Genomic DNA, 27,992 nt, shown 5'->3' with positions numbered 1-27,992 from the left:
GATAAGTAAAGGTGCAAAACTCTCTCTTTGTCTCTCTCTCTCTGTCTGTCTGTCTTTCTCTCTCTAGGGTTTTGCTATTGCGATTTGCAGAGACTCACCACTCAATGGCCGGCAACGGAATCCATCCGTATCATACGCAGTGGGCGGCGGCGGCTCCTCCTCCAGCTGCCGCTCCTACTGGGCCGCCACTTCCTCACGCTTCCTCTATCTCAAATGATGAGGTACGTTATGTACCTCTCGTCTCCTTCTTTTGCCTTGATTACAAGATACTTTAGTGATTGAGACTGCCAATAGTGTTATCGTGTCTGGATTTCTTGGATTTCAGGTTCGGACGATATTCATAGCCGGCCTTCCGGAGGACGTGAAGGAGAGAGAATTGCAGAATCTGTTAAGATGGCTGCCTGGTTACGAGGCGTCGCAGGTTAACTTCAAAGGGGAACACCCTATGGGCTTCGCTCTCTTCTCTACACCTCAATTTGCTATCGCTGCCAAAGATGCCCTTCAGGTGCTCCACTTATCCACCTCTTAACTATCCGTTGATTACTCTATCTGGTGTTTTAAATTATCGGGACTATTTTTGGCATTCAGGATTTGGTGTTTGACGCTGAATCGAAGTCTGCGTTGCACACAGAGATGGCCAAGAAAAATCTATTTGTCAAAAGGGGTGAGTTTTCGCTGTTTACTCGAATCCTTACGTATTTCGGAAGTATATTACACTGAGAAAGGGTTAAATATAGAAGATAGATTGTTTTGGTATGGTAGCGTTTACTGCTTTTATTTTTTGTCATATTTATTACCAAGTGTTAGCGCATAGGTTACAAGAAGTAATTGCAGATGGACGGCATTGAGTTCTTGAGCTGTCCTTGAGATCTGGAGCGTGTTTGGAACTTGTATGTGCAGATGAAGGCACATATTTATGTATGTTATTACATCATGATTGTAGCAAAATGTAGACTAATCGATGTAAGAATGGAGAAAGGGATTGAATGGTAGAAGAATTAAACTGCCTGGGAGTTCTCTATATCCTGTATTATTACTGTTAGGGTAAAGCCATGTTATGTTATTTGACACAACTCATTTCTCTAGGCTTGCTTGAATCTTTGAATTCAAATACTCTAAACCTGGCTGATTCATCCCTGTTTTCAATATTATGTAATATGGGCCATAGATTTCTGTCACGACCCTAGAGCAATAGAGGGGCAATATTGTAATAGGGTTATAATAGTTTGTTAGGAGATATTTTGTAATCTGTTAGGAGCACATGGGTGCTGTTATGAATTTAGTTAGTAGCCAGCTATGCCTATAAAAGGGCTACTTGTAAGAGGATGGGATGTGATGTGAAATGAGATTGAAATCCTTTCCTTCTAATTCTCTCTATCCCTCTCTTGGTCTTCTCTGATTTCTCCCTCCTTTTCTGCTAATTTCTCTCCCTCCTTTCAATTCTCTCGTTCCGATTTCTCCCTAATTCCAGTCTCAACCCTAGGTAACCCTAGGAATGTGACAATTTAATTTAATTTCATTTCTTGATCTTTTATTTATACCAGAATGAGCTGTCGGTGGATAATCTGGCTTTTTTGCCAAGAAAATATCATTCCCATCTTCATCTCAATCTACCTTTCTCATCTTCGTCTCAGTCTTACAGTGGTTGCTTCCTCATCTGACAACTCTTGTATCACTGTCCATCTTTCCATCTTTGTCTCAGCCTTTTTGGCTTATAGTTTCCTCAGAATATGCATATACTTGTATATAAATATAAAGAGGGAGGGAGGAACCCACTGGTGATGGGTTCCGTTGCCAATGGAACCCTTCCAGATCTGGAAAATGCTGCTGCGCGATAGGTTCTGACTGCTGCTGCTTCCTCTTCCTCCTTTTGCTGCTGCTGCTGCTGCTGCTGCTGCTGCTTCTTCTTCTTCTTCTTCATCCTGCTGTCGGCAGCAAATGACAGCGATGCTGGAGATGATGAGCTGAGGGAGGAGAAGGGAGATGAGAAGAAAGTGATCTGAGGCCTTGCCCAAATTTGGGTCAGGGATATTTGGGACATGGTTGTAAGCCTTTAATTTGTTTGAGGGTAGAATAGTCTTTTACTTGGTCAAAATAAGCTTTTTTCTATTCAGCTTTTAAGCTTGAAAAATAGAAATCTAGCCCCCATAGCTTTTTAAAAATGCTGGTCCCATAGCATTTTGGCCATCCAAACAGATAACTCTCCCCAAAAGCTAATTCATAGATTTAAAGCTGTGTTGAACAGCTTTTAAGCCTAGCCAAACACCCCTCTTAGTATTAATTTTTTGTTAAAAAATATTTGATTTATTAAAAAATATTTGATTTATTAATCAAGTATCCATACATTTTTGTAATATGTATGATTATTTATTATGATGATATATCCGAAAACAGTACTTGATGTTTGGCATTGGTGTCATACTGTACTAATGACAAATCTGTTACCTCATCTGGTACAATATTCACAAATGTGTAAGATTGTGCGTGTAGGTAGGTAGGGAAGGAGTTGTATAAGATTGGACCACAATCATTTCTACGAGTATGTTTTGATATTTGTTATGCATTAATGATGAGAGCATGCCTTGTAATATTGTAAATGAAAAGGGGGCTTTGTCGTTTGTCTCTATGTATGTCATATGTCCATGGAGAAGAGTACACAATGAGCTCAAGAGTTGGATTATTTTAGCATTTTATTTATCTAGGAGGCTTAGCAAATTGTATTTTTTTTTTTTCCTTTTAATTTGATCTGGATTTCTAGTTAGATAAATTATTGTAATATATGATTACTTATTATGATGATAATCTGAAACAGTACTTGATGTTTGGCATTGGTATCGTACCGTACAAATGACAAATCTGTTACCTTATCTGGTATGATATTCACAAATTTGTAAGATTGTGTGTGTGTAGGTAGGTAGGTAGGGAGGGAGTTGTATGGTCATTTCTGTTAGTATGTTTTGATATTTGTTATGCATTAATGATGAGAGCATGTATTATAATATTATAGATGACAAGGGGGCTTTGTCGTTTGTCTCTATGTATGACATATGTCCATGGAGAAGAGTACCCAATGAAGCTCAAGAGTTTAGATTATTTTAGTATTTTATTTATTTAGGAGGCTTAGAGAATTATATTGTTCTTTTTTGGATTTTACATCCAGATTCGTAGTTTTCTGGGTTATGAGATATTTATATACCTATCAAGAGCAAATATTATTTAGATTTTGGATATAGATTATGGAATGAAGAATTTTGGATTCATAGTTGATTATTCTTCCTTTTTGCGCTTGGGTTTCTTTTCCCTTCTTTCAGCCCTTTCTTCTAACTCTTGGTCTACACTAGTTATTGTTTTGTGGTTGATGGTCAATTTCATTTCTTGGTAGTTGAGATGTATGGTCATTGACTTGAAAAATGATGCAATTTCTATGAGAGAGGGGGCATGAGGATAGGTGCATGGGATGGATTTGAGAAGGGATGGTAATATTTGAAAGGAGAAGGAAAGAGAAGAGAGTATATTATTGACTTCTGGTTCTGGTAGAAGGTATACACAGTTTTGGAGGAATTAAAAGGCTCATTCTCTCTCTTTCTCTCTCTTGAATTATTAGTTTTTGCATTGTTGAAATTATTTTATGTTTAGATGCAACACAAGAGCAAATGAACCCCTATAAGGCTACTCAAGAACATGTATTCTATAATCTTGCATGGAAGTGAATAGATAATAACTAGCACTCTAGTAGTGGTCTAATATATATTGGCTGTATTTAATGATTTGAATTTAATTTTGGGGTCTATCTAATTGTGGGAGAGGGATTGTGAATAGTGATATTTTCAAGGTTGGTTATATACCTAGATGTGGGGAATAAGAAGAAATCGGGAGGATAAAAGGATCAAAGGAATGTTGCTAGATAAGGTTCCGAAAGTTTAGGAAATATAAGGCTCACGGAAGAGATGAGATAATTCAAAGATAATTCATTTAGATTTAATTGTACTCTTAAATTTTAGAGATAGCTATTTTGTATTTATTAGATAACATAGATATCTTGTAAACTAGAATAGACTTCTACTCTACATAGATGTCTTATACTCGTGTATATATATGTGTGCCATACTTGAATGAAGAATAGAGATTATTTTTCTTTTCCCTAAATATTTTTCTGCACTAGATCACGGTGTTAGAAAAGGTCAACAAGTGATATCAATTACGGCATTTGATCGATGTTAAAGCTGATTGGTTGGGGCCATTCTTCCACCTGAACTTGTGGCATTTATCCTTTTCACCATTGAACTTACCCCTCCCCACCCCTAACTAGATGATTCAAGAACATGGCTTGTTAGGAGTGAGGACTAAATCTGTCAGATTCCTTTTGCTGTCATGCTACACTTCCTAAAGGGAAAAAGAAAAAGTATAGCTACTCTTTTATGGACAAAGAGGTTGGCAAAGCAATTCATTTTGGCTTTTTTGGTGCATTAGGAAGATGTAGAGTTCTCTTTCATTAAGGTGACTTGTTAAATTTGCCACTTTTAGGACTTGTTATAGAAACTAAATCTATGTAAATATGGAAAGTAGATTATACTAGAGTATAATCCTAGGATCTAGATTGCTTATATTGGTGTAATGTGCAACAAAATGAATATACTGAAAGCATTTTTGTCCATATTCTTACATGGTTTCAGAGCCCTATATTTGGTCCTTGTTGTGCCCCATATTTGGTCGTGAGTTGAAATAACCTCATCTTGCTTCTCCTACCCTAGATCTGGTTGCCTTGCCTCGTTGTTGCATCGCCTCCTCCTCGTCATCGCCTCAGTCTTGCACCAGGAACTACCACATGTTGTCACCGCTTCGCTGCTTGCCCTAGTTGAGCAGGACTAACGGTCTGCCCTAGTTGAGTGAGATTGATGGCTCGAAACCCTAAATTGTTTCTACTACTGCTGACAACCACTCAGTTCCTTGCACTGTTGTATCGTTTGTTGTTGCCATTGCAGTGTAGGTTTGCCGGCAATCTTCCCGACGTTGCTCTCGGCATTGGAAGCAAGCTATTTGCCACTACTTCTTGCTAGACACCACTATCGTTGCTTTTGCTGCGTTGCAGATTTTCTGTTGACACCACTATTGTAGTTTGTGATGGGATCCTGTTGAATCCGACACTACATTGAGTTCCCAGTTGTTAGTCTTGATTCTTCCCTGTTTTAAGTTGCAGTTGTTTGGATTGTTGTTGGATCTTTTGATTTCGCGTTGTTTTTGCCCTTCACGGTGACCGCTGTCTGAGTTACAATAGTTTTTTCATTTTTTGATCCCGTTGAATCAGTTGGGTAGAGATCTTGATGGCGACCCTTGTAAGGCACACTAATTGGACTGTGAATGGACATCATGGTGGAAAGGGTGGTCGTTGAGGAAAGCATAGTGGTGATACTAGTGGACGTGGGGGTCGTGGTTTAGATACTAGCAGTAGACCTACATGTTATCATTGTAGTGAAATTGGTCACACACTAAACACACTTGTTGGAAGTTTCATGTTCATGGGAAACCCTCATTGCTATCTATTGCCAATATTGCTACTCATGATGAGAGTCCTTTTGAATAGACAGTTCTGATCTCTGTTGATGAATACACTTGTTTTACCCAATACCAAGCCTTCAAATCATCCATCAAAGCCCTGACAACCATTAGTGATAGCTTAGGTAATCTTACTACATGTCTGATGTCATTCTCTACCAAATGGGTCATTGATTTCAGTGCTACAGATCATATGACCGGGAACCCATGTATCCTCTCATCTTTTGATTCCCAAACTTCTTTCCCAAATGTGACATTAGCTGATAGGTCCATTGCATCTGTAGTAGGCTTTGGGGTTGCCCATCCCATTCTACTCCATCTCTTCCATTGCCCTTTGTTTTATGCTTACCTGATTTCTCTTTTAACTTATTCTGTATCAGTAAAAATACTCGTGTCCTTAATTGTTGTTTCATTTTTTCCCACCCATTGTCTTTCAAGATCTTATGACGAAGAAGATTATTGGTAGAAGGTATGAGTCTGGTGACCTGTATCTTCTTGACACTACTTCCACTTAGTCAGTTCCTCAACCAGCCATGTGCTCTAGTGTCCTCTCCCTTTCTTGATCTCCACTGTCATTTGGGACATCCCTCTTTATCAACTTCAAAGAAGTTGTCTCCTCATTTGTCTTCTTTATCTCATTTAGAATGTGAGTCATATCAGTTTGCTAGACATCGCCATGTGTCTTATTTCCCTCATATTAATAAACACACTTCGTCTCCTTTAATGTTAATCCATTTTGATGTTTGGGGTCCATGTCTAGTACCTTCTAAGTCTGGATATCAGTATTTTGTAACCTTTGTTGATGATTATTCTTGTGCTACGTGGCTTTATTTAATGGAATCTTGCTTTGAATTATTCTCTATATTTTGCTCCTTCCCAGCTGAGATTCAAACACAATTTCATACTACTGTGCGTGTTTTACATAGCGACAATGCCATTGAATATTTCTCTACCCCATTTACCTATTTTCTCTCACATGGCATTTTCCATGAATCGTCTTGTTTTGATACCCTACCTCGAAATTGTGTTACTGAAAGAAAAAATATACACCTTATGAAAATTGCCCGGGCTCATATTTTTCATATGAAAGTTCCTAAGTCTTTATGGGCTGATGCCATCTTTATTGCATGCTTCTTGATTAATCTCATGCCCTCGTCTATCCTTGGGGGGGGGGGGGGGTGTATTCCCTACTTTGTCTTATTTCCTTCTCAATTTCTATTCCCTGTTGAACCTCGTATCTTTGGTTGCATTATTTTGTTCGTGATGTTCTTCCTTAGTCATCCAAGTTGGATCCAAAATCTCTTAAGTGCTTTTTTCTTGGATACTCTCATACTTAGAAATGGTATTGCTACTTTTCTCCTAGCCTTGGCCAGTACTTGGTCTTTGCCAATGTTACCTTCTTTGAGACCACACTGTTTTTTCTTATCTCTATCGAACATGAGTATGTCCACGAGGATGATGATATTTTGGTCTACACTGTGACCATTCATGTTGCTCCACCTGTGTCTTTTAACCCACCTACTCTTCAAGTGTATTCTCGTAGAGCTCCGACACTAGCTTCTTCTTCATCTACGGATCCTTCTACCACCACAACAACCTTGGTTCTGCCATCTCTGGATGTGAGCCTTGACCTTCCCATCATTTTTCGCAAAGGTAAACGTCAGTGTACTCATCCCATATTTTCTTTTGCTTTTTACACACATTTGTTTCCCTCCCTTTTGTGCTTTATTTCATCTTTAGATTCCGTCTCAGTTCCTAAATGTTTATTTGAAGCTCTTTCACACCTTGGTTGGTGTGTGGCTATGGTTGATGAGATGTGGGCCTTGGATGAGAATGGTACTTGGGATCTAGTTCCTTTACCTTCTGGGAAGATGACTATCGGATGCAAATGGGTCTTTGTTGTTAAGATTAATCGTAATGGTTTTGTGGCTTGGCTTAAAGCATGTTTGGTTGCAAAAGGGTATGCTTAGACTTATGGTGTTGATTATTTTGATAGGTTTTGTGAACTTAGTAAAGAGAGAGAAAACCCTAGTTGGAGGAAATTTTTGTGTATTCAACTAATAGACAGTACACATATATATAAATACTAAATCGGTGATGGGCCTAGAGCTCTGACATAAAGCAAACCTTAGGTGTAATATACAAACATAACAATCATCTCTATATACAACTCAACACTCCCCCTCAAGCTGGACAATTGAAGGAATTCAAGTAGAATTCCGAGAAGAAGAAATGAATGTAGGGAGAACAAATAGAATGAGGAAGGGAGAAGAACAAATAGAATGAGAAAGAGGGAGAAATAGAGTGTTAAAACTGAGTACTAATATGGCCTAAGAATCACTCAATGTTCTCACCGAAACCAATCACAACACAAGATTAAAACAGAAAGTAAATAATCAAATGAATTGAAAAGACAAACGAGAAAGCAAACCACAATGTACACACCCGATTTACTCTGGTTCATGCCATATAAATGGCACTACATCCACCACTCCAAGAAGAGAACAATCCACTAAGAACTTAGGAAATCAGTACAAGAATCCCTCTCACTCGCCTCCTCTTATCTCTCGGATACAATCCTCATATGAAGACTCCAAGAACTATTCTATCACAGCTCTCTCTCTTCTCACTGTACTCGAACACAAGAGAATGAAATGAAAAATATGATTGATGATCTAGTCTAGCCTCCGCACCCTTCTATTTATAAACTAGAGAGGCGGATCTTCCTAGGGGAAATAATTGACTGTTACAAAGTCTAAACTACCCCTATTAATTACAGTTTATTACATTAAAGTCCTGCTATCTAACTGCCACTCGATCATCTTTATTTTCTCTCTGATTTCTTCTAGACTTCCAACACAACAACTCGGCCAAAACATCACAAATCTCCACCATTTTGCCTCAAGTAAACTTGGACCTTCAGCAATCTTGTTCTATTCTCTTCCTGAATACCCTGAAAAAGATCAATCAGAACACATCAAACTGTAACAGCTTTAAACAATGAAGTAATTTGGACATGGGAACAACTTTAGTGAAAATGTCAGCTGCATTATCATTTCCTGCAACTTTAATAAAATCAATCTCCTCCTTCTCAAGAATTTCTCTTATAAAATGATACCTAATGTCAATGTGTTTTGTCCTTTCATGGTGGCTTTGATTTTTAGCCAAGTGTATGGCACTTTGGCTATCACACTTTAGGATAACCTTTACATTATGTCCTAGGAGGTCACTGATCAATCCTTTCAACCACAAAGACTCTTTAACAGCCTCAGTTACAGCTATATATTAAGATTTTGTGGTTGATAATGCCACAACTGGTTGAACGTTAGACTTCCAACTAATTGTAGATTTTCACAATTGAAATATATAGCCAGCTGTAGACCTTCTTCTATTGAAGTCTGATGCATAATCTGCATCAGAATATCCTATTATATTCGGCTCCTCTAAGTCCTTAGCTTAGGTATCTAAATACCCATTTTACAGCTGTCCAATGTTCCTTTCCCGGATTTGCCATAAATCTACTTACCACACTCATGGCATGTGCTAAGTCCGGTCTAGAACATACCATTGCATACATAAGGCTGCCAACAACATTAGAATAGGGAATTCTCTTCATGTCTGTTATGTCATTTGTACTAAATTAGAAGGTTTAGTGTAAACAAATAGTATTTTTGTAATGTTGCATGTGTATGTTTTTCTGTTGTAGAGTTAGAATCATAATACTTCTAGAAGGTATGTTTCTAGAAGAGTGTTTGACCGAATAGTTTAGTTAGTTATTCTCAGTCAACCGGTCAGTTTGTTAATACTTTGTAACTCACGACCTTATAGCTTATAAATAGGGATCGTGGGATGGAGGGGTAGTATCATTGTGTGCGCTTCATTCCGAAGTAGGATTATCTTTCGGTTTCTATCTTATGTATTGGGATTGAGTGAGAGGTCAAGAGTAAGGCTAGGGATAGTCTTGTAATCTCGGAATTCTGCTAGCTTTTAGGGTATATGGGCTGGGTAGGATTCAGGTGCTCTTTGTAATCATCCTAAAGGTGTTTCAAGATATTGGATTGGGAGGCACAACAACAGTCTGAACGTAGGTCTCCTTTTTAGACCGAACCAGGATAAATCTTCCTTGTGTTCTTATTGTTTTCTTTTATTCTTGTTTGTGTTACTTATATCGTTTGTGTTCTCGAGTGTGGGAGTGAATAGGGTGAGCTATTGTGTTGAGAGAATCTGTGGGAGTGCTGCGTTCTAGTCTAGCAATGTCTTTTAAGTTTTCTTCATCAGTTGGAGATTGGGCATGCGATAATTTGAAATGTTGTGCAAAAGGTATATTTACTACCTTTGCATCTAACATATGAAATTTTCTCTAGATAGGCTTTCTGGGATAGCTGAAGGATTCTGCTATGTCTATCCCTAGTAATTTCCATTCCTAAAATTTTTCTTGCCTCACCAAGCTCTTTCATCTCAAAGGCTAACCTAAGCTTTAGCTTTAAACTTTGAATTTCAGCTGATGGATGACTTGCTATAAGCATGTCATCTACATATAACAAGAGGTAGATTGCTATTTTAGAGGAAACATGCCTAAGGCAGACACAACAATCGAATGTGCTTCTTATAAACCCTTGACTTATCATAAAAGAATCGAATTTCTTGTACCACTGCCTAGGGGACTGTTTTAGTCCATATAAGGACTTCTTCAACAAGCAAACCTTGTTCTCTTTGCCCCTAATTTCAAACCCTCCAGGCTGATCCATTAGAATTTCTTCCTCTACTCGCCATGGAGAAATGCGGTGGTAACATCCATTTGCTCTAGGTAAAAGTCTAGATGGGCTGTCATAGCTAGCATAATTCTTATGGAAGTGTGCCTCACAACTGTTGAAAACACCTCATTAAAATCTATCCCTACTACTTGGGTAAAGCCCCTAGCTACTAGTCTAGCTTTATACCTAAGCTTAAGGCTATCTCCAGCTCCTTCTTTTACCTTAAATAACCACCTACAGTCTACTATTCTTTTTCCCAAGGGTCTATCCACTAACACCCATGTTTCATTCTTTCTTAAGGATTCCATCTCAGCTTCCATGGCTGCCTGCCATTTCTGAGATTCCTTAGAACTTACAACCTCTTCAAAGGATTGAGGCTCTTCTCCAGTCATCTCCTCTGCACTTAACAGTGCATATGCTACTAAATCAGAAAAACCATATCTCACTGGTGGCCTACTGATTCTTTTCTGCCTATCTCTGCCTACATTAGACCTGTTTTCAATTAAATCTCCTACTGTGCTTGATGAACCAGCACTGTCCATGTGCTGTTTTTCATAATAACTTGATGAATCTCTAATTTCTATAGATCTATCAAGACTATCTTGGCTTGAGGATCCTTTACCATCACTTGGCTGGTCCTGTGTAGGTTCTATGGGAGTATCAAATGTAGTAACATCATCCTGCTGCTGCTGTTCAAAAGTTAGAACTTTTTCCTTCCCTTTTTTATCCTTATTTTCTTTGTTTTGGTTGATAAAAGAATTTTCATCAAATGTTACATCTCTACTTATCATGGTTCTAGGCATTTCTTCATCTAAATTCCATAGCTTATAGCCCTTTACTCCTGATGGATAATCGATGAACACACACTTCTTTGCCCTAGGTTCTAATTTTCCTTGTTTTACATGTGCATAAGCTGTACACTTGAACACCCCAGAGATGATCTAGGTTTGGCTTATGATTATTCCTCATTTCATAAGGTGTCTTAAAATCTATGGTTGATGAAGGTGATTGGTTAATCAAATAGGCTGCTGTAGCAACCGCCTCTCCCCAAAATGCTTTTGGAAGCCTAGCATGGAATAGCATACATCTTACCCTCTCAAGGAGGGTCCTATTCATGCGCTCGACCAGGCCATTTCGCTTGGGATTTTCGAGGGCAGTGAGGTGTCTTAGGATGCCTCTCTCATTACACAATTGGGTGAATTCCTTATTATAAAATTCTAGGCCATTATCAATTCTAATGACCTTTAATTTAACATCCTTTTGGTTTTCAATCATAGTTTTCCAAGTCTTAAATGCATCAAAGGTATTATCTTTTGATTTTAGAACAAAGACCCAAACCATTCTAGAGTAGTCGTCTATTATAGAAAGGAAATAACTAACTCCACCATGAGTTAGAGTTTGAATAGGCCCCATAAGTTCGAATGGACATATTCTAGTGGGCCTTTAGAGATATGGAGTGCCTTCTTAGGGAATTTTACTTTCACAGATTTTTCATAGATGCATGATTCACATGTATCAAAATCTGTTACTTTTCTGGAGCCTAAGATCCCTTGGCTAACTAGTTCTCTAAGTCCTTGATACTCATATGAGCCATCCTAAAATGCCATAGCTTTGTGTGCTCATAGGGTCTTTTCTTCCCCTACAGCTACATCCCCACAAATTGTGAAAGCTATCATAACAAAAATTCCATTTTTAAGGACAACTTTCATACATACAAGTGATCCTCTAGCTACCTTGAGAATATTCCCATGGCCACTATGACTGTAGCCATTCTTAGCTAGCTCTTCTAGCGAAATCAGATTCCTTTTAAGGTCTGGGACATACCTTACAGATGACTGCGTCCTGATTGACCCATCAAACATCTTAAGCTTAATGTCCCCAATTCCCTTTATACCACACTCTTGGTTATTTCCAAGTAAAACCTTTCCCTCACTAATGTCTTTATAATTCAAGAACCATTCTATATGGGGTGACATATGGAAGGAACACCCGAAATCTAAAACCCATACCTCTTTATCTAAATGACTTGAAACCACAAGAACATTTGAACTATCATAGTCAAACTCACAGATTGAGTTTGTGAATTCTGGTTTGCCTTTGTGTTGGAATAAACGCACAACTCCCTTTATGACACTAGCACTTGCAAAAGACCCACCCACAAAATCTTTCAAACCCTCACAGCAACAAGAATTAATGAAACACAGAAATGAAGAACATGAAATCGAAACAAGAACACCACCAAATTTATCCTGGTTCAGTCTCCTAAAGAAGACCTGCATCCAAACTGCTCGAAACACTATTCTCCACTATCTCGAATGAAAAACTCAAGGATTACATGCACTACAACTCTCCTACAGTCTTATACCCAGAACTGTAAAGAGTTTCCCAACCTGAGATTACAAAGATATCCCCTCTTTTCCCTCAAGTTACCCTTGCTCATACTCCTCTCTCTTTCTTACCACAAGACAAAACAATAGAATAGAATAGCTAATGCCTCTCACCCGATCTCTATTTATACAACACAGAGACGGTAAACAATAAAAGACTTAACCGGTAGATACAACCAACTAACCGGTCTATACTACTAACCCACCTTTCTAGAAACAAGCCTTCTAGAATAACACAAGTGATACTCAAATACAACACACTAATTTACAACAGAAAACCCTCCCGAGACAATTTAAAGCTAATCTAATACAAGTGATTACAACAGTCTGAAAAATCTTTCTTTTTCTTTGGGAAATTTTTCTTTATATGCCCTTCATCATGGAAGTAGAAACATCTAAAAGTTTTCTTGCCATTTCTAGACTTTGATCGAGACTTCCCTTTAGCCTTAAGAGTCTTTCTTTTCAGATCTATATCTAGTTGTAAGGGTATCCCCAACAACTTTCTTCATTTCTACATTATGTTGTAAATGTTTAGAATGTAGGGCACCTATAACATCCTCTAAAGATATGGTGTCCCTACCATGCTTTAGAATGTCTACAAAATGCTCTCATGACTTAGGCAGTGAATGCAACATAATTAGGGCTTTATCGTCCTCATCATATGATATACTTAAGTTTTCCAAATCGAGACACAATTTGTTAAAATTATCAATATGATTTTGAAGCTTTTGCCCCCCTTGCATTTTGAAAGTAAAGAACTTAGCTTTCAAATATAACCTACTCGAAAGAGATTTAGTCATATATAAGCTTTCTAACTTAGACCACAAAGCCTCGACAGTTTCCATTTTAGACACTTCTCTTAGAACTTTGTCTCCTAGACTCAAGATTAGAGTATTGAAAGCCTTTTCACAGATTTCTTGCCTTCGATTACTTGCTTCTAATCTCTGTTCATTAGTAGCAATTTCTGGAAATGGTTTCTGGGGTTCTAAAGCTTCCTTCAAGCCTAAGTTTCCCATCAAGGCTTTCATCTTAATCCTCCAAAGTCCAAAGTCCAAAGTCGTTAGTGCCATCAAATTTTTCAATGTCATACCAGGCAATAGGTTCACGGAAGCCATAGTAGACAATTGTTCTATAGGTTTCAAAAGATTCTATGGGTTTCTTGATAGGGTGACCTATGCTCTAATACCACTTTGTTAAAACCGAGTACTAATATGGCCCAAGAATCACTCAATGTTCTCACCGAAACCAATCACAACATAAGATTAAAACAAAAAATAAATAATCAAAGGAATTGAAAAGAGAAAGAAGAAAGCAAACCACAATGCAACACACCCAATTTACTCTGGTTCATGCCATATAAATATCACTACATCTAATACTCCAAGAAGAGAACAATCCACTAAGAACTTAGGAAATCAGTACGGGAATCCATCTTACTCACCTCCTTTTATCTCTCGAATACAATCCTCACATGAAGACTTCAAGAACTATTCTATCACAACTCTCTCTCCTCATTGTACTTGAACACAAGAGAATGAAATGAAAAATATGATTGATGATCTAATCTGGCCTCTGCACTCTTCTATTTATAAACTAAAGAGGTGGATCTTCCTAGGGGAAATAACAGACTGTTATGAAGTCTAAACTACTCCTATTAATTATAGTTTATTACATTTAAGTCCTGTAATTTAACTGCCACTCGATCATCTTTATATTCTCTTTGATTTCTTCTAGATTTCTAGCACAACTCCTCGGGCAAAACATCACATAGAGAACGAGAGGGAGAGAGAGAGAGAGACAACAATGAGAGAAAGGTAAGAGCTTATTATTCTTTCATGATGCATTCTCATAGTAGCATGTCTCTTTATATAGAGCCTATATTAGTATAACAACAACCTAACTAACATCCTAACTAACTAACCTCTTAACCCTAGCTAACCAACTAATGGCGACTATCGGCCCTTTACGGATTTGTCCCTAGGGTCGTGACAATCCCCACCCTTTCAAACAATTCTTCTCCCTAAGAATTGACAGCTGCAGACCCTGTTCTTCATCCAATTCTAGCCTTCACAATTTGAATTCTTCTTCGCCTTTTCTTGTTATTTTCTCTTACTTGCCTTGGCCTTTTTTTCTTCCTCCTTGGGCTTTTTCTGATGAATGAGAGAGGAACCAACATCCCACTGTTCTGCAGGTTTTTCAAACTCATATGAAGTATCGCCTTCATTTCCCTCTACCAAAATCAGCACCAACTTCTTTGCCTCTTCAACGGCTATGAAATCCCCAACAATATCATTTGTTGTGATCTTTTCCTTTCTCGCGTTCACAACATCTTCTACTTTCTCATCTTCCCTAGAGATCTCTTCAATAGGATTATCTTTTACTTCCTGAATTCCTTGCTCCGTTGCGGGCAATTCATTAACTTCTTGCTGTAAACTGAGGGTAGCCATAGAATTACCTTTGTCCTGGTTGCTCTTAAGAAAATTTTTAAGTGGCAGCCCATGGTTTTTGCAAATGACTTCTAGGGCTAGTTCTTGCAACCTTGCCTTCTCCACTGCTTGTTCCATCGTCATAGGACATAACATATTCACCATAAACCTTAACGTAACATTAAGACCATTAGTGACTACAACAACAACAACAACATATTCAGCCTTTATCCCACTATGTGGGGTCAGCTACATGAATTCTAGACTTTCATGTATTTCTGTCTTTTGTCATATCTTCATTTAGGCCCATACATTTTATATCAAACTTTAATGTCTCTCCCAAAGTCTTATTGGGTCGACCTCTATTTCTTTTTTTTTTACTAATTGTTCCATTTCATCAACTTTCCTCACAAGAGCGTCTCTTGGTCTTCTTCTCACATGACCAAACAATCTTAGTCTAGTTTCTCTCATCTTTTCCTCAATTGGCACTATTTCTACCTTATTACGAATAATTTTATTTCTTATCTTTTTTTGTATGGTCACACATCCATTTTATCATTCTCATGGCCGTTACGCTTGTCTTTCGCTTATGCTGGTATTTAACTGCCCAACATTCTGAGCCATTCAACAAAACTGGTCTTATAGCTGTCCTATAGAATTTTCCTTTCAGTTTTAATGGGATTTTACCATCACATAACACTCCTGATGCATTTCTCCATTTTAGCCAACCTGTCTTAATTTTATGCGTGACATCCTTGTGAATTTCTCCATCTTTTTGAATCACTGATCCCAAATATCGAAAATGGTTTTTTCTTTGTATGATTTGGTCTTCCAATTTTATTATAACATCTTCCACTCTTGCATTCTTACTAAATTTACATTCTATATATTCTGTTTTCCTTCTACTTAATTTAAATCTCTTAGATTCTAAATTATTTTTCCACAACTTAAGCTTAGTGTTCACTCACTAATGGTCTTAGTGTTCACTAAGACCATTAGTGACTCTTGATACAAAATAAGACTCATTCAAGGTTGGATGGGAATGGAGCGCCCGTGCTTTCAATTTCTCAAACTTGACCCAATACTCCATAACCGAGTCCTCGTGTTTCAACTTGTTGAACTCCTTCTTGTAACTCTCGTCTCCAACCTGATCTTTCTTGGTAAACTTAATCAAAAATTCATCAAACTTACTAGATTGACCTTTTAATTTGCTGTCAATACTAAGCCAAGTATTTGCAATTCCTGTATCCATCTTCTTGGTTTAATTCCTTGCAAATTCGCCTCTGTAACAACTTCTAAGGGTCCCCTCTGAAACCGGAATTTGTTCCTGTAAGGAGGCCTCAAGTTCTGTCCTCGTCTCTTCAACCCTTTGACATAAATTAACAACATCTTGATCACTTTCGATTTTGCACCCAAGAACATTCGACTTCCCTTATCACTCGCTCTATTGCGACTTCAAATTTGAGCCGTCGTTTGCAAAACTAGCTTCGTCTTTCAATTCAAACCGAAAATCTTCGTAGTCACAGCCTTTCGTTCTGCGTTGCCGATTCCAGATTGCACCAAACCTGCGTCCACTTGTAACCCAATTGTCGACCAATGGTCGGAAGTTGGAATTCACCTGATATGTTGTTGCATAGAATGCAGGAATCACCGCCAAGAATTGCACCAAGGAATTCAAGATCGCCTGGGCCTACTTCCATGCCATGCCTTCACTCACCCAATCACCGTCCAAAGGTTGCAAGCCTCTGACTCTAATGAAATTAATTGTTTCGAAGTCACCGAACTTGCCGCTTCTTAAATTACCTCCAGCGACTCGGTCAATTCCACCCCAAACTCAGATTGCTTCACCAGTTTTACGTCCATTTATATGCTTTAATCAAGAATGCCTCTTGCACTTGCCCCAGCTTCACATTCGTTGTACTGCCTCGTCTTGGGTCGTGCCTTGCTCGCGTCTGCCAACCTAGATCACTTGCTTTCATCTGTTCGTTCTGCCTCCTGTAATCGAGCTGGACTTGCTAGTAAATTCAGATGTCGCGCCTCAAACTGAACCCATTGAAATCTTGGTCCGCTATTGGATTCTTTGTCACCGGAATTGTCAAAATCACTACTGGAACTAGTTGGATCCACAACCAAGAATGTTGGCTCTAATACCACTGTTACAACTCTTGAGTAGAACTCACCCTCAAAGCTAGCTGTTAAGGGAAGGGTGCCCAAGAGGTTATAAACCTCACACTAAGAGCCTGGATTTCCAATGTGGGATAAATCTCGTACCTTGTAGTGGACCATAATATACCACCACGCTCTGTAGCCCGGTGCCCACGACGACAGGCTATGCACTAGCCCCTAGTAGTCTCGGGCGAACACTGCAATGCCGACGTCACCTCCATCGCCTCTCGCTTGCACTGGGAGTCATGGGGCCGGTTCTGATACCACTTGTTAATCCCTCAAGTTGTGGGTTGGACAATTGAAGGAATTCAAGTAGAATTTCGAGAAGAAGAAATGAATGTAGGGAGAACTGATAGAATGAGGAAGGGAGAAAGAACAGATAGAATGAGAAAAAGGGAGAAATAGGGAACGAGAGGGAGAGAGACAATAATGAGAGAAAGGTAAGAGCTTATTATTCTTTCATGATGCATTTTCACAGTAGCATGTCTCTTTATATAGAGTCTATATCAGTATAACAACAACCTAACTAACATCCTAACTAACCTCTTAACCCTAGCTAACCAACTAATGGCTACTATCGGCCCTTTACGAATTTGCCCCTAGGGTCATGACAATATCATATGCACCAAGTTTGTTACAAATATACCCAATTCAAGGACCCTTGAGAGATTTAGTAAAGACATCTGCTAACTGGTCATTTGAATTGACAAAATATGTGGTAATACAGCTAGATAAAGTCTTCTCTTGGATGAAGTGATAATCTATCTCGATATGTTTGGTCCTCTCAGGAAAGACTATATTGGAGGCTATTGAAAATGAACACTTATATTCTGCCCAACACTCACTCAATATTCTCACCATACCAATCACAACACAAGTATAAAACAAAAAGTAAATAATTGACAGAATTGAAAGAGAACAGAAATTCAAACCACAATGCAACACACCCGATTTACCTTGGTTCATGCCATAGAAATGGCACTACATCCAGCACTCAAACGAAGAGAACAATCTACTAAGAACTTTAGAAATTAATACAAGAATCCCGCACTCGCCTTCTCTTATCTCTCGAGTACAATATTGACATGAAAAGACTTCAAGAACTATATTTAATCACAACTATCTCTCTTTCTCACTGTAATCAAACAAGAGAATGGAATGACAAATGATTGATGATCGTTGCAGGTCCCTCTGCCCTTCTATTTATAAACTAGAAGGGCGGACCTTCCTAGGGGAAATAACTGACTATTACAAAGTCTAAAATACCCTTACTATTTACAATTAATTACAACTAAGTCTTGCAATCTAACTACCATCCGATCATCCTCATAATCTCTTCTTATTTCCTCTAGACTTTTAGCACATTAACTCGGGCAGAACATCAACAGAGGCAATATGTAACGCAGCTTGATTATCGCAAATTAACCTCATCTGTGATATCTTTCCAAACTTAAGCTCTTGAAGCAATTGTTTTAACTAGATAAATTCACACGTTGCCAAGGCCATAGCACGATATTTGTTGAAGTTGTATATAGAGATGATTGTTTTGCTTGTATATTACACCTAGGGTTAGCTTTATGTCAGGGCTCGTGGTCTGTTTAGTATTTGTATATATAGGTGCACTGTCTTTTAGTGTAATATACAAAAATTTTCTCCAATTAGGGTTTTCTCTCTCTCTTGCTAAGTTCATAATATTCTGCTTCTGCACTCGACCTTTCAACAACATCATGCTTTTACCTTTTCAAGATACTAATTTTCCTCCAACCATAACATAGTATCCTGAAGTGGATTGCCTATTAGATGGAGAACCTACCCAATCAGCTTTAGAATATCCGACTATCTGAGTATGATCTCTGTCCTCATATAATAGTCCTTTACTTGGAGCTCTCTTAATATACTTGAGAATTCGAACAACTGCATCCCAGTGGCTATCACAAGGAGACTGTAAAAACTGACTGACAACACTAACTGAGAAATAAATGTTAGTTCGAGTGATAGTGAGATAATTAAGTTTTCCAACCAGCCTACAGTATCTCCCAAGATATGCAAAAGGCTCCCCTTGTCCTAGTAAAAGCTTTAGATTAGGGTCCATAGGAGAGCCTATAGGTTTACAATCAAGCATTTTAGTTTCTTCCAGAATGTCTAACGCATACTTTCTCTAAGAGATAACTACACTAGAACTGGATTGAGCAATTTCTATGCCAAGAAAGTACTTAAGCAACCCCAAGTTCTTAGTTTGAAAATGATGGAAAAGATGTTTTTTTAGCTGAACAATATGATCCTGGCCATCACCTATAATGACAATATTATCCACATAGGCAACTAAGTATATACACTTCCCCTATGATGTGTGTGTGTAGAAAACAAAATGATTAAACTCACTGCGAGTCATGCCAAATTCCTGAATAACAATATTAAAACGACCAAACTAGGGTCGTGGAGATTGTTTCAACCCATATAGTGAGCAATGGAGTTTACAAACCAAACCAGACTCCCCTTGAGCAACAAATCTAGGAGGTTGCTCCATATAAATCTCATCCTGAAGCTCACCATTTGAAAATGCATTCTTAATGCCTAGTTGATACAACGGCCAGTGGTGCATAGCGGCAACAGAGAGACAAACGCGCATAGGACATTTTAGCCACATGGGAAATAGTGTCACCATAGTCAAGACCATAAACTGATCAACCTATCCATTAGGACCAACCTTTTACAGTATAGATCCACCAACAACCGACAAGAGATTTTCCTGGGGGGTAATAGAACCAAACCCTAAGTACCATTGGAATGCAAAGCAATCATCTCATCTACCATTGCTTGTTGCCACCTCGGATCAGAAAATGCCTCACTAACAGTCTTGGGAACAAAAACAGAGGATAAGGAAGAAACAAAAGCACTAAAAAGGGAAGACAAACGATGATAAACTAAGAAAATTATAAATGGGATGAGGATTGCAAGTAGAATGGGTACCTTTCCGAATGGCAATGGGAAACTGATCTACAAGAGGTAGGGCTGTGGCAGGTGGAGACGCTAGAGCAAGATGTGAGATAATAGGTGTCGTTGGTGCAAGAGGAGAAGTTGGAGAAGCTCAGTAACAATGTCAAGATTAGCATGAGACCGAGTTTGAGAGTGCCGATGATAAACCTATAATGGGGTAGAAGAGGAATAGGTAGAATAGGAACATGAGGATTATATGGAATAGGGAAGGCCTCAGAAATGGGATGACACTTGGAATGATACTAAGAGTAGAAATGAGATGACTCAAAGAATGTAACATTAGTAAAAAGAAAATAGCGTCGGATGTCAAGAGAGTAATACTTAGTAAAAAGAATTTATCATACTCAAAGAATGTAACATTAGTAAAAAGAAAATAGCGTCGTCTGTGGTCACATCCTCAGACTTGGTGGTCAGATGATCCTTCAAACCTTGACCCATACACCACAGTTGAATAGCCTTAGACCAAGAAATATAATTGGAACTACTCATTAACTTCTCAGTAGCAATTGTTGGAGAGGGAGACAGGATACCGGAGAAGGATCTGGATTTATTGGTACCTGATATGTTGTTGGATCAAAGGGAGCCCTACAAGATCAAAAGATTTGAGACAAAAAGGGTTTGAATAAGTCAAAAAGAAAGGCTGGATGATCAAAATAGCATAAGAACGGAGTGACAGAGGCTCGCTGGGGCTTCGATGACATCGGATGACGACAAAACCACTGGGATCTAGATGGACTGAGTGAGACGAGTCTAACGGTGGTGATGGTGTTGCAATCGGAGCACCAGAGAGAGAGAGAGATAGGAGCTAAAACGTCTCAGCGCACTGTTTTGATGAGGGGCGCGTGGCGGTAGCTCTAGCGTCGGGGCTCCGAGGTTGGGCCAATTTGAGGTTGGTGGACACAACGATGGCAGTGGTTGGAAAGGCCAATGGTGGAAGGCCAACGGTTTTAGATTTGGTGAGAGACTCTTCGTCTTCTGAGGCGCTCGATAGTGAAAGAAAGTGGAAGTGTGCAACGACGCGGTAGGTGGCGGCAACAACAACTAGAACTAAGGTTGGGTTAGGGTTTGTATAGTGACTCTGATACCATGTAAACTTGGTGAGAGAGAGAGAGAGAGAGAGAGAGTTGGAGGAAATTTTTGTGTATTAAACTAACAAACAATACACCTATATATACAAATACTAAACTTTGGGCCTTGAGCCTTGACATAAAGGTAACCCTAGGTGTAATATACAAACATAGCAATTATCTCTATATACAACTCGAACACGTTTTCTCCAGTGAACAAACTTGTTTCTGTTTGTTAGTTTATCTCTCTGGCTTCTACTAATGATTGGCCCCTCTATCAACTCGATGTCTAGGTTGCATTATTTTATGGTGACCTATAGGAGAAAGTCTATATTGAGCAATCGCTTGGGTTTGTTGCTCAGGGGGAGTTAGGCAAGACCTGTAAATTTCGGAAATCCATACATGGTCTAAAACAGAGTCCTTGTGTTTGGTTTGGGCAGTTTAGTGTGGATGTTCAAGAGTTTGGACTTACAAAAATTCTTGTGATCATTTTATGTTCTATCAACAATCGAAGGCTGGTATAATATTGTTAGTCGTATATGTTAATGATATTTTTATCACAGGGAGTGAGAATGCAGGCATGCAACTCTTAAGTCCTTCATCCAGTTGAGATTTTGAAATATTTATTGGGAATTGAAGTAATGAGATAAAAAAAAGGTATCTTTATCTCTCAACGTAAATATGTTTTTGATCTTTTGACTAAAACAAGGAAGCTAGGGGGTCAAACTGTGTAGTGTGCTAATGATTACAAACCTGCAACTTATAGATGATGAGGGAGAGTTGTTTGAAAATTCTAAAATATAAAGAAAGTTGGTTGGTAAACTGAACTATCTCACTATGACTTGACCATATATTGCTTATCTTGTCAACATCATAAATTAATTTATGTCCTCTCCTAGAATAGCTCATTGGACTGCTTTAGAGCAGAGCCCCAGGATATGGTATCGTATATAAAAATCATGGACACTCTAATGTTGAATGCTTTACAGACGCAGATTGGGTATCTTCTAAGGTTGACAAGAGATCGACAATGGGATATTGTGTCTTCGTCGGTGGAAATTTGTTTTCATGGAAGAGTAAGAAGCAGAATGTGGTATTTTGGTCTAGTGCAAAGTTTGAATATCTAGCAATGACACAATCAATGTGTGAACTCATGTGGATCCATCAACTGATGAGTGAAATTGGATTGGGCAATTCTCTACCTATGAAGCTATGGTGTGATATCAAGCTGCTCTTCATGTTGCATCAAATTCAGTTTTTCACGAGAGAACCAAACACATTGTGGTTGATTGTCATTTCATCTAAGGAAAAATCCAACAAAACATTATATCAACTGGTCTTGTCAAGAGAGGCGAACAACTAGGTGATATATTCACCAAGGCATTGAATGGTTCTAGACTTGACGATGTAACAAGCCGGGCATGATTAACATCTATGCTCTAGCTGGAGGGAGGGTGTTATAGAAATTAGATCTATGTAAATATGGAAAGTAGAATATCCTAAAGTATAATCCTCAGATCTAGATTGTATATATTGGTGTAATGTGTAGCAATATGAATATACTGAGCATTTTCGTCCATATTCTTCCCGGACTCATTGCCTTCCCCCCCCCCCCCCCCCGCTATTTTTTCTTTCTTTTCTTTTCTTCTCTTCTTGTTTGTTGGCTTGGGTATATTGATTCTGGATCTGCTAATGATTGTGCCATGTACTTCTAGGTTTCTATTAGTTTTCTGGTGGTTGGCCATTGGCGCTTGATTGTTTCAGGTGGATTTTGTTGATTTTCTCATGAAACAGTCCTATTTTCTTGGAAATTTCATTGACCTCCTTTCTTAGAGTTTATAGGCTACAGATGTAAAATCACCATTTTATGTTCACTTGCTTGAAATATTTTTCCTAAAAGTATTTTCTTTGGTCAAAGTTAGATAATGAGTAAAGTGCCCTTGAACCAATTTTCATGATAGAATCAACTTCCTTTGCTTTGTAAGATTCATCATTCATGGCCTAGAAGCCACATCAAACTGCCATGAATCGTGGCTACATGAATGCAGGGTTGTTGGAAGTTACAAATTTCTGATGTTAATTGTTAACAATTCATTACAAATATTATATTTTGATTGATGCAAATAAAAATATTCAGATGGCTTCATAGTTCTCTTCCCCCACTACCCCACTCTAATATCTTGGTATGAAAGTTGCATTATCTTCATAAGCTAATGACCAAAAGATGGGTAAATATTTGTGAAGAACACACCTTTTGCTTTGATTCCTTGTGTGGTCTTGGCCTAATGCCTATCCTATTAGGTTCATTTGATATGATAATGCCATGCTATGGGTTACTCATTTTTATCCAACCATGTAAAAGTGTTGGAGTGTTGGAGAATGTCTCGCAAGAAACTTAATTTATTATCCTTTTGAGAACCCGTGCATTTTTAAATGGTTTGTTAGTTGATTCTCCGATTATGTTTTCATCTTTACATATGCAAATTGTTCTTGGTCTGTAGGTATTGTGGCTGATTCCAATGTTTATGATCAGAGTAAACGCATGCGAACTGGTGGCGACTATACTCATACTGCTTATTCAAGTCCATCTCCCTTTCACCCTCCCCCGGCACCAGTTTGGGGACCTCATGGGTGAGATATTGTAATTATTGGAGGTTTTTAGTTTCAGCATGGTTCTTTTGATTTACCATGAAAGAGAAAGGACCTATAATACATGTAATGGTGCACATCTAGAAGAGCTAGTACACTTGTGGCATAGCTGTCAAATCGTTTTCTCTAGTTAAGAAACCTGATTGTCTGGCGTAGGTATTTGGCTCCAGCACCACCACCATATGATCCATATGGAGGGTATGCTGTTGCTCCAGTGGCACTCGCCCCACCTGCTCCTGCTCCTGTCCCTGCACCAAGTAGTTATGTTCCTGTCCAGGTAATAATATATTTCATGTTTCTATTTATTGCATTAGTTTTTACAGAGTTGTTTCTGCAGTGTTGAAATATTTTTGGTTCATTATCTTTCATTTACTATTCTCATTCTATATTTTGGATTTTTTGCCGCCTCGACAAATTTTGCATGGAATTGCATATTTTGCAGTGTTACGTGTTTGTAGGAGGGGCTTTAAAGTTTCTTGCTTTTTGCATGAAATTTAAGGCCCTCTCTCCTCCCTCTTTCAACTTCTTGTTTTGTGCTGCTGCACTTTGCATTACAATTTTAGGATCCCACAGTTGGAAGTGTACTTGTGTGTAAATTTAAAAGAAGTAAGAGGGGTAATTTGTGCCCCTGAAACATTGAAATGTGAAATTCTACTGTTAATTTCTGCTATTTATTTTAGTTCCTTGATCCACTAAATACCATTTTCATCATTTGTGAAGTGTCCCTAGAAAGTAAAAAATGTTACAATGTCTTTGTGTCTTGTCATCTCACCTGTGAGACATGAAGACAGGTTGGATATATGGGTAGAAGATGAATAAACACACACGAGGCGTAGTTGAAATGGAAGAGGTTTGTGGAAAAAGTGGTAGAGGAAGACCAAAGAAAATTGTGGGAAACCTTTAAACATGACATGGAGTATAATGGCCTTACAGAATAGATGACAATGGATGTATGTAGCTGATCACCTAGTGGGATTTTAAGGCTTGGGATTGTTGTTTTGTATACCTTGATGGTGTAAAGAAAAGGGCATAAGCTTATAATTCATAACATTCTTCGTGATCTTACCTCCCTGCAATTTGTTATGATCTAGGGTGTTGACAAATTCTTCAATATGGTTTTCTAGTTGTTTCAACTATTTGCTTTGTACTTCTCTTATTTCTTTTTGGAAAATAAAATTCCAAAACATGGTGGGTCATGACTGGTAACTTTTTAGGAAGCCTAAAAATGTTAATCCCTTTTAATTTATTTGCTTTCTTCCTGCAGAATACTAAGGATAACCCTCCTTGCAATACCTTGTTTATTGGCAATCTTGGAGAGAACATAAATGAAGATGAATTAAGGGGACTTTTTGGCGCGTAAGGCTTTTAATCTTTGGCCAACTAAAGGTTTATATATACCCCATTTCCTGTGTGTATTCTCTCTCCTACTCAATAGATCTAGTTCACCCTTTCATTTGCAGACAACCTGGTTTTAAGCAGATGAAGATTTTGAGACAGGAAAGGCACACTGTTTGCTTCATTGAGTTTGAGGTAACCTTTTGTATGTTCCTCAGATGCTTGATTGTTCTTACTACTATCTTATATTTCATTACAGATGTCCTAGCCCATTGAAAATTACTGATTAAAGATCATTCACGACACTAATGCAGGATGTGAACAGTGCTACCAATGTTCATCATACTTTGCAGGGTGCTGTCATCCCCAGTTCTGGTTCTGTTGGCATGAGAATACAATATCCTTCTTGTAATGTGATTTATCATTTGAGTATATTTTTACTTGAGCCTTTTTTTTTTTATTATTTTTTCACTATTTTATTATAATTATTTTTACTTCAGGTTGTGGCACTTCAACCTGAGTCCCTCCGCTCCCTTCCTTAATCTCTCCCCTCCCTGGGAAAAAAAAAAATTGTTTCTGAAATCTCTCTTACGTTGACAATTTAATTTTCAGAAATACCACCATTGACGTCACTAAGGGTAAAAAATATCAAATTTTTGCTGATTAATAAATACTACTGTAGTATTTATTAAACGATCAAAGAGGTTCTACTGAACCAGTTTGATAGTCTCCTTTTGTTGTGTAATCTCTCCTAATTTGTTTTTGATATGTAGATATCTATGTTCTTGCTTAACCAATTGAAACATATTCGAAGAACCCATTTGGCAAAAGAAAGGATTCTGCATACCCAGCTGCCCCTGCCGGTGCTAATGGAGTGTAGCCAACCTACCAATAGCTGGAAGGGGATGTACTTTCTTCTCTATGCTACGACAAATACAACTACCTCATGATAGGATGCATCATGCAGCTGTGGCATGCATCCATTTCATCATCCAGTCATCAGCATTAGCATCTGTTCATGTGAATGAATGCACCGTCGTAGTGCTATCATTAACATAAAATTTGGCCATGTTATGCTTATTTAACTAATACATGCATTTGTCGGCAGCATCTTGAATTGCTTGGACAACTTTTAGACATTACTCAGTTTTGTTTCATATTACAGAATTGGTGCATGGCTTTGTACTGTCATTTTCTTGGTTTTGAATGCTCTCCAACCTATCTTGACCCACCCTTTCCCATCAACACTGGGATTGCTTCTCTGACTAGACCCATTCACATTACACTTCTTTTTCAGAAATAAAGGCATCACACTTCATAGTTTTAACATACCATTAGAGAATGCTTCTGAGATTCATTACATGGCACAAGTTCATCATGATTATGGAAAATTTAGGTGCGGGCATCATCGATCATGACTAACACTAGGATCATCATCACCATTTTGCTTCAGATTCAGGAACTCCCATCGTAGCTCATGGTTGACATTACCATAACCATCTACACCATAATGAAGCAAACTAATAATGAAGTTTAACATTCAGGCTTTTCAAAGCATAATTATCTGGTCGATGTTGGCAAATTCATGCTGTTGTCATTTGCTGGATTTTTAGTAGATACCGCTAATTTTATTGGAGGGTGGTCAAGTGCGGGAGCTGCTTCCGATTTCAGGTATATCATCACTCTTAGCTGGGCTAGGCTATTGGTGAGGCATCCAATATTAGACCATGAGCTGGTGGCCTGCTGAAGGTTAACTCTTATTTGTTTCTTTTCTACTGAGCTAACCTCACATCACATTTGATAGGGAGCTTGAGCTAATTCTATATGTTTTCTGCTTATTGGTTTTCTGTGGTAGGAGAGGCCTTTTTTTTTGTAATGAATAGATATTTAATCAATTCAGAAAAATTCAACCCTACATCAAACTGGGTTTTTGGTTATTCCCAAATTCGAATCTATGTTATAGTTTGTTGGGGCTTCATTATACTCAGTTTGTTGGGAAATAGAATAGTAGTTGTGGGAAAGACAGGACCAACGGTTTCAGTGTCTCTTGTATATTTTTCCGTGTAATACATTGATCACAAGTTACAATTCATTCCTGAAAATTCTGGTAGAATACGAGCTGCTTGTTCGTCTCTAAGATATTTTTGAACATTTGTGTGCTCAAGTGTTTTTGACTAATTATTTCTTAAGGGATCAGTTATACCGTATATATATGATAATTTCTGAAATTGGGAATCTGGGCCAATATGGTCCTGTCTACTTGTAATGATCTGGAATCTCGATCACCTATTCAATAAAGGAGATGATCTATGTAAGAATTCGTCGTAATTTTCTATGAGCAGGGGGATGTCCAGGAACATAGTTTTGCTAAAAGAGGGGAACTGCATTCCTCATCTGCAATCACCTCTCTCTCTCTCTCTCTCTCTCTCCCTCTCGCCCTCCGGGGTGTTTAGGCCTTTGGCTGTCTATTCGATCCAGTTCGGAGATAAGGTTTGATGGGTGGTTACCCTTTCACCAATGAAAGGTTAACCTATTTGCAGAGTAGATGAATGGCGATCAAGGGGTGTGTAAGATTTTATTTCACAATTTTATATTTAGCATGGTGTGTGGGTCAACACCAAAGAAGGCTTGCAATGCATGTATATCAGACCAACTCGT

General features: G+C 38.3%; 1 protein-coding gene across 1 annotated transcript; it reads left to right on the top strand.

Annotated features, from left to right (window-relative positions):
• Nucleotides 1-3: 3 nt before the first annotated feature.
• On the top strand, nt 4-26,596 carry LOC127790232 (cell wall integrity protein scw1). Its single transcript, XM_052319562.1, has 9 exons — nt 4-221; nt 326-505; nt 589-664; nt 23,852-23,981; nt 24,156-24,276; nt 25,264-25,355; nt 25,460-25,529; nt 25,649-25,735; nt 26,143-26,596. The coding sequence occupies exons 1-9, from the start codon at nt 105-107 to the stop codon at nt 26,212-26,214; spliced, it is 945 nt and encodes a 314-aa protein (XP_052175522.1). The 5' UTR covers nt 4-104; the 3' UTR covers nt 26,215-26,596.
• Nucleotides 26,597-27,992: the final 1,396 nt, after the last annotated feature.

Source organism: Diospyros lotus, chromosome 14 (genome assembly GCF_014633365.1).
Source record: "Diospyros lotus cultivar Yz01 chromosome 14, ASM1463336v1, whole genome shotgun sequence".
Classification (NCBI taxonomy): domain Eukaryota; kingdom Viridiplantae; phylum Streptophyta; class Magnoliopsida; order Ericales; family Ebenaceae; genus Diospyros; species Diospyros lotus.
The sequence above is the reverse complement of the archived record's forward strand: the minus strand, read 5'-3'. Positions and strand labels throughout refer to the sequence as shown.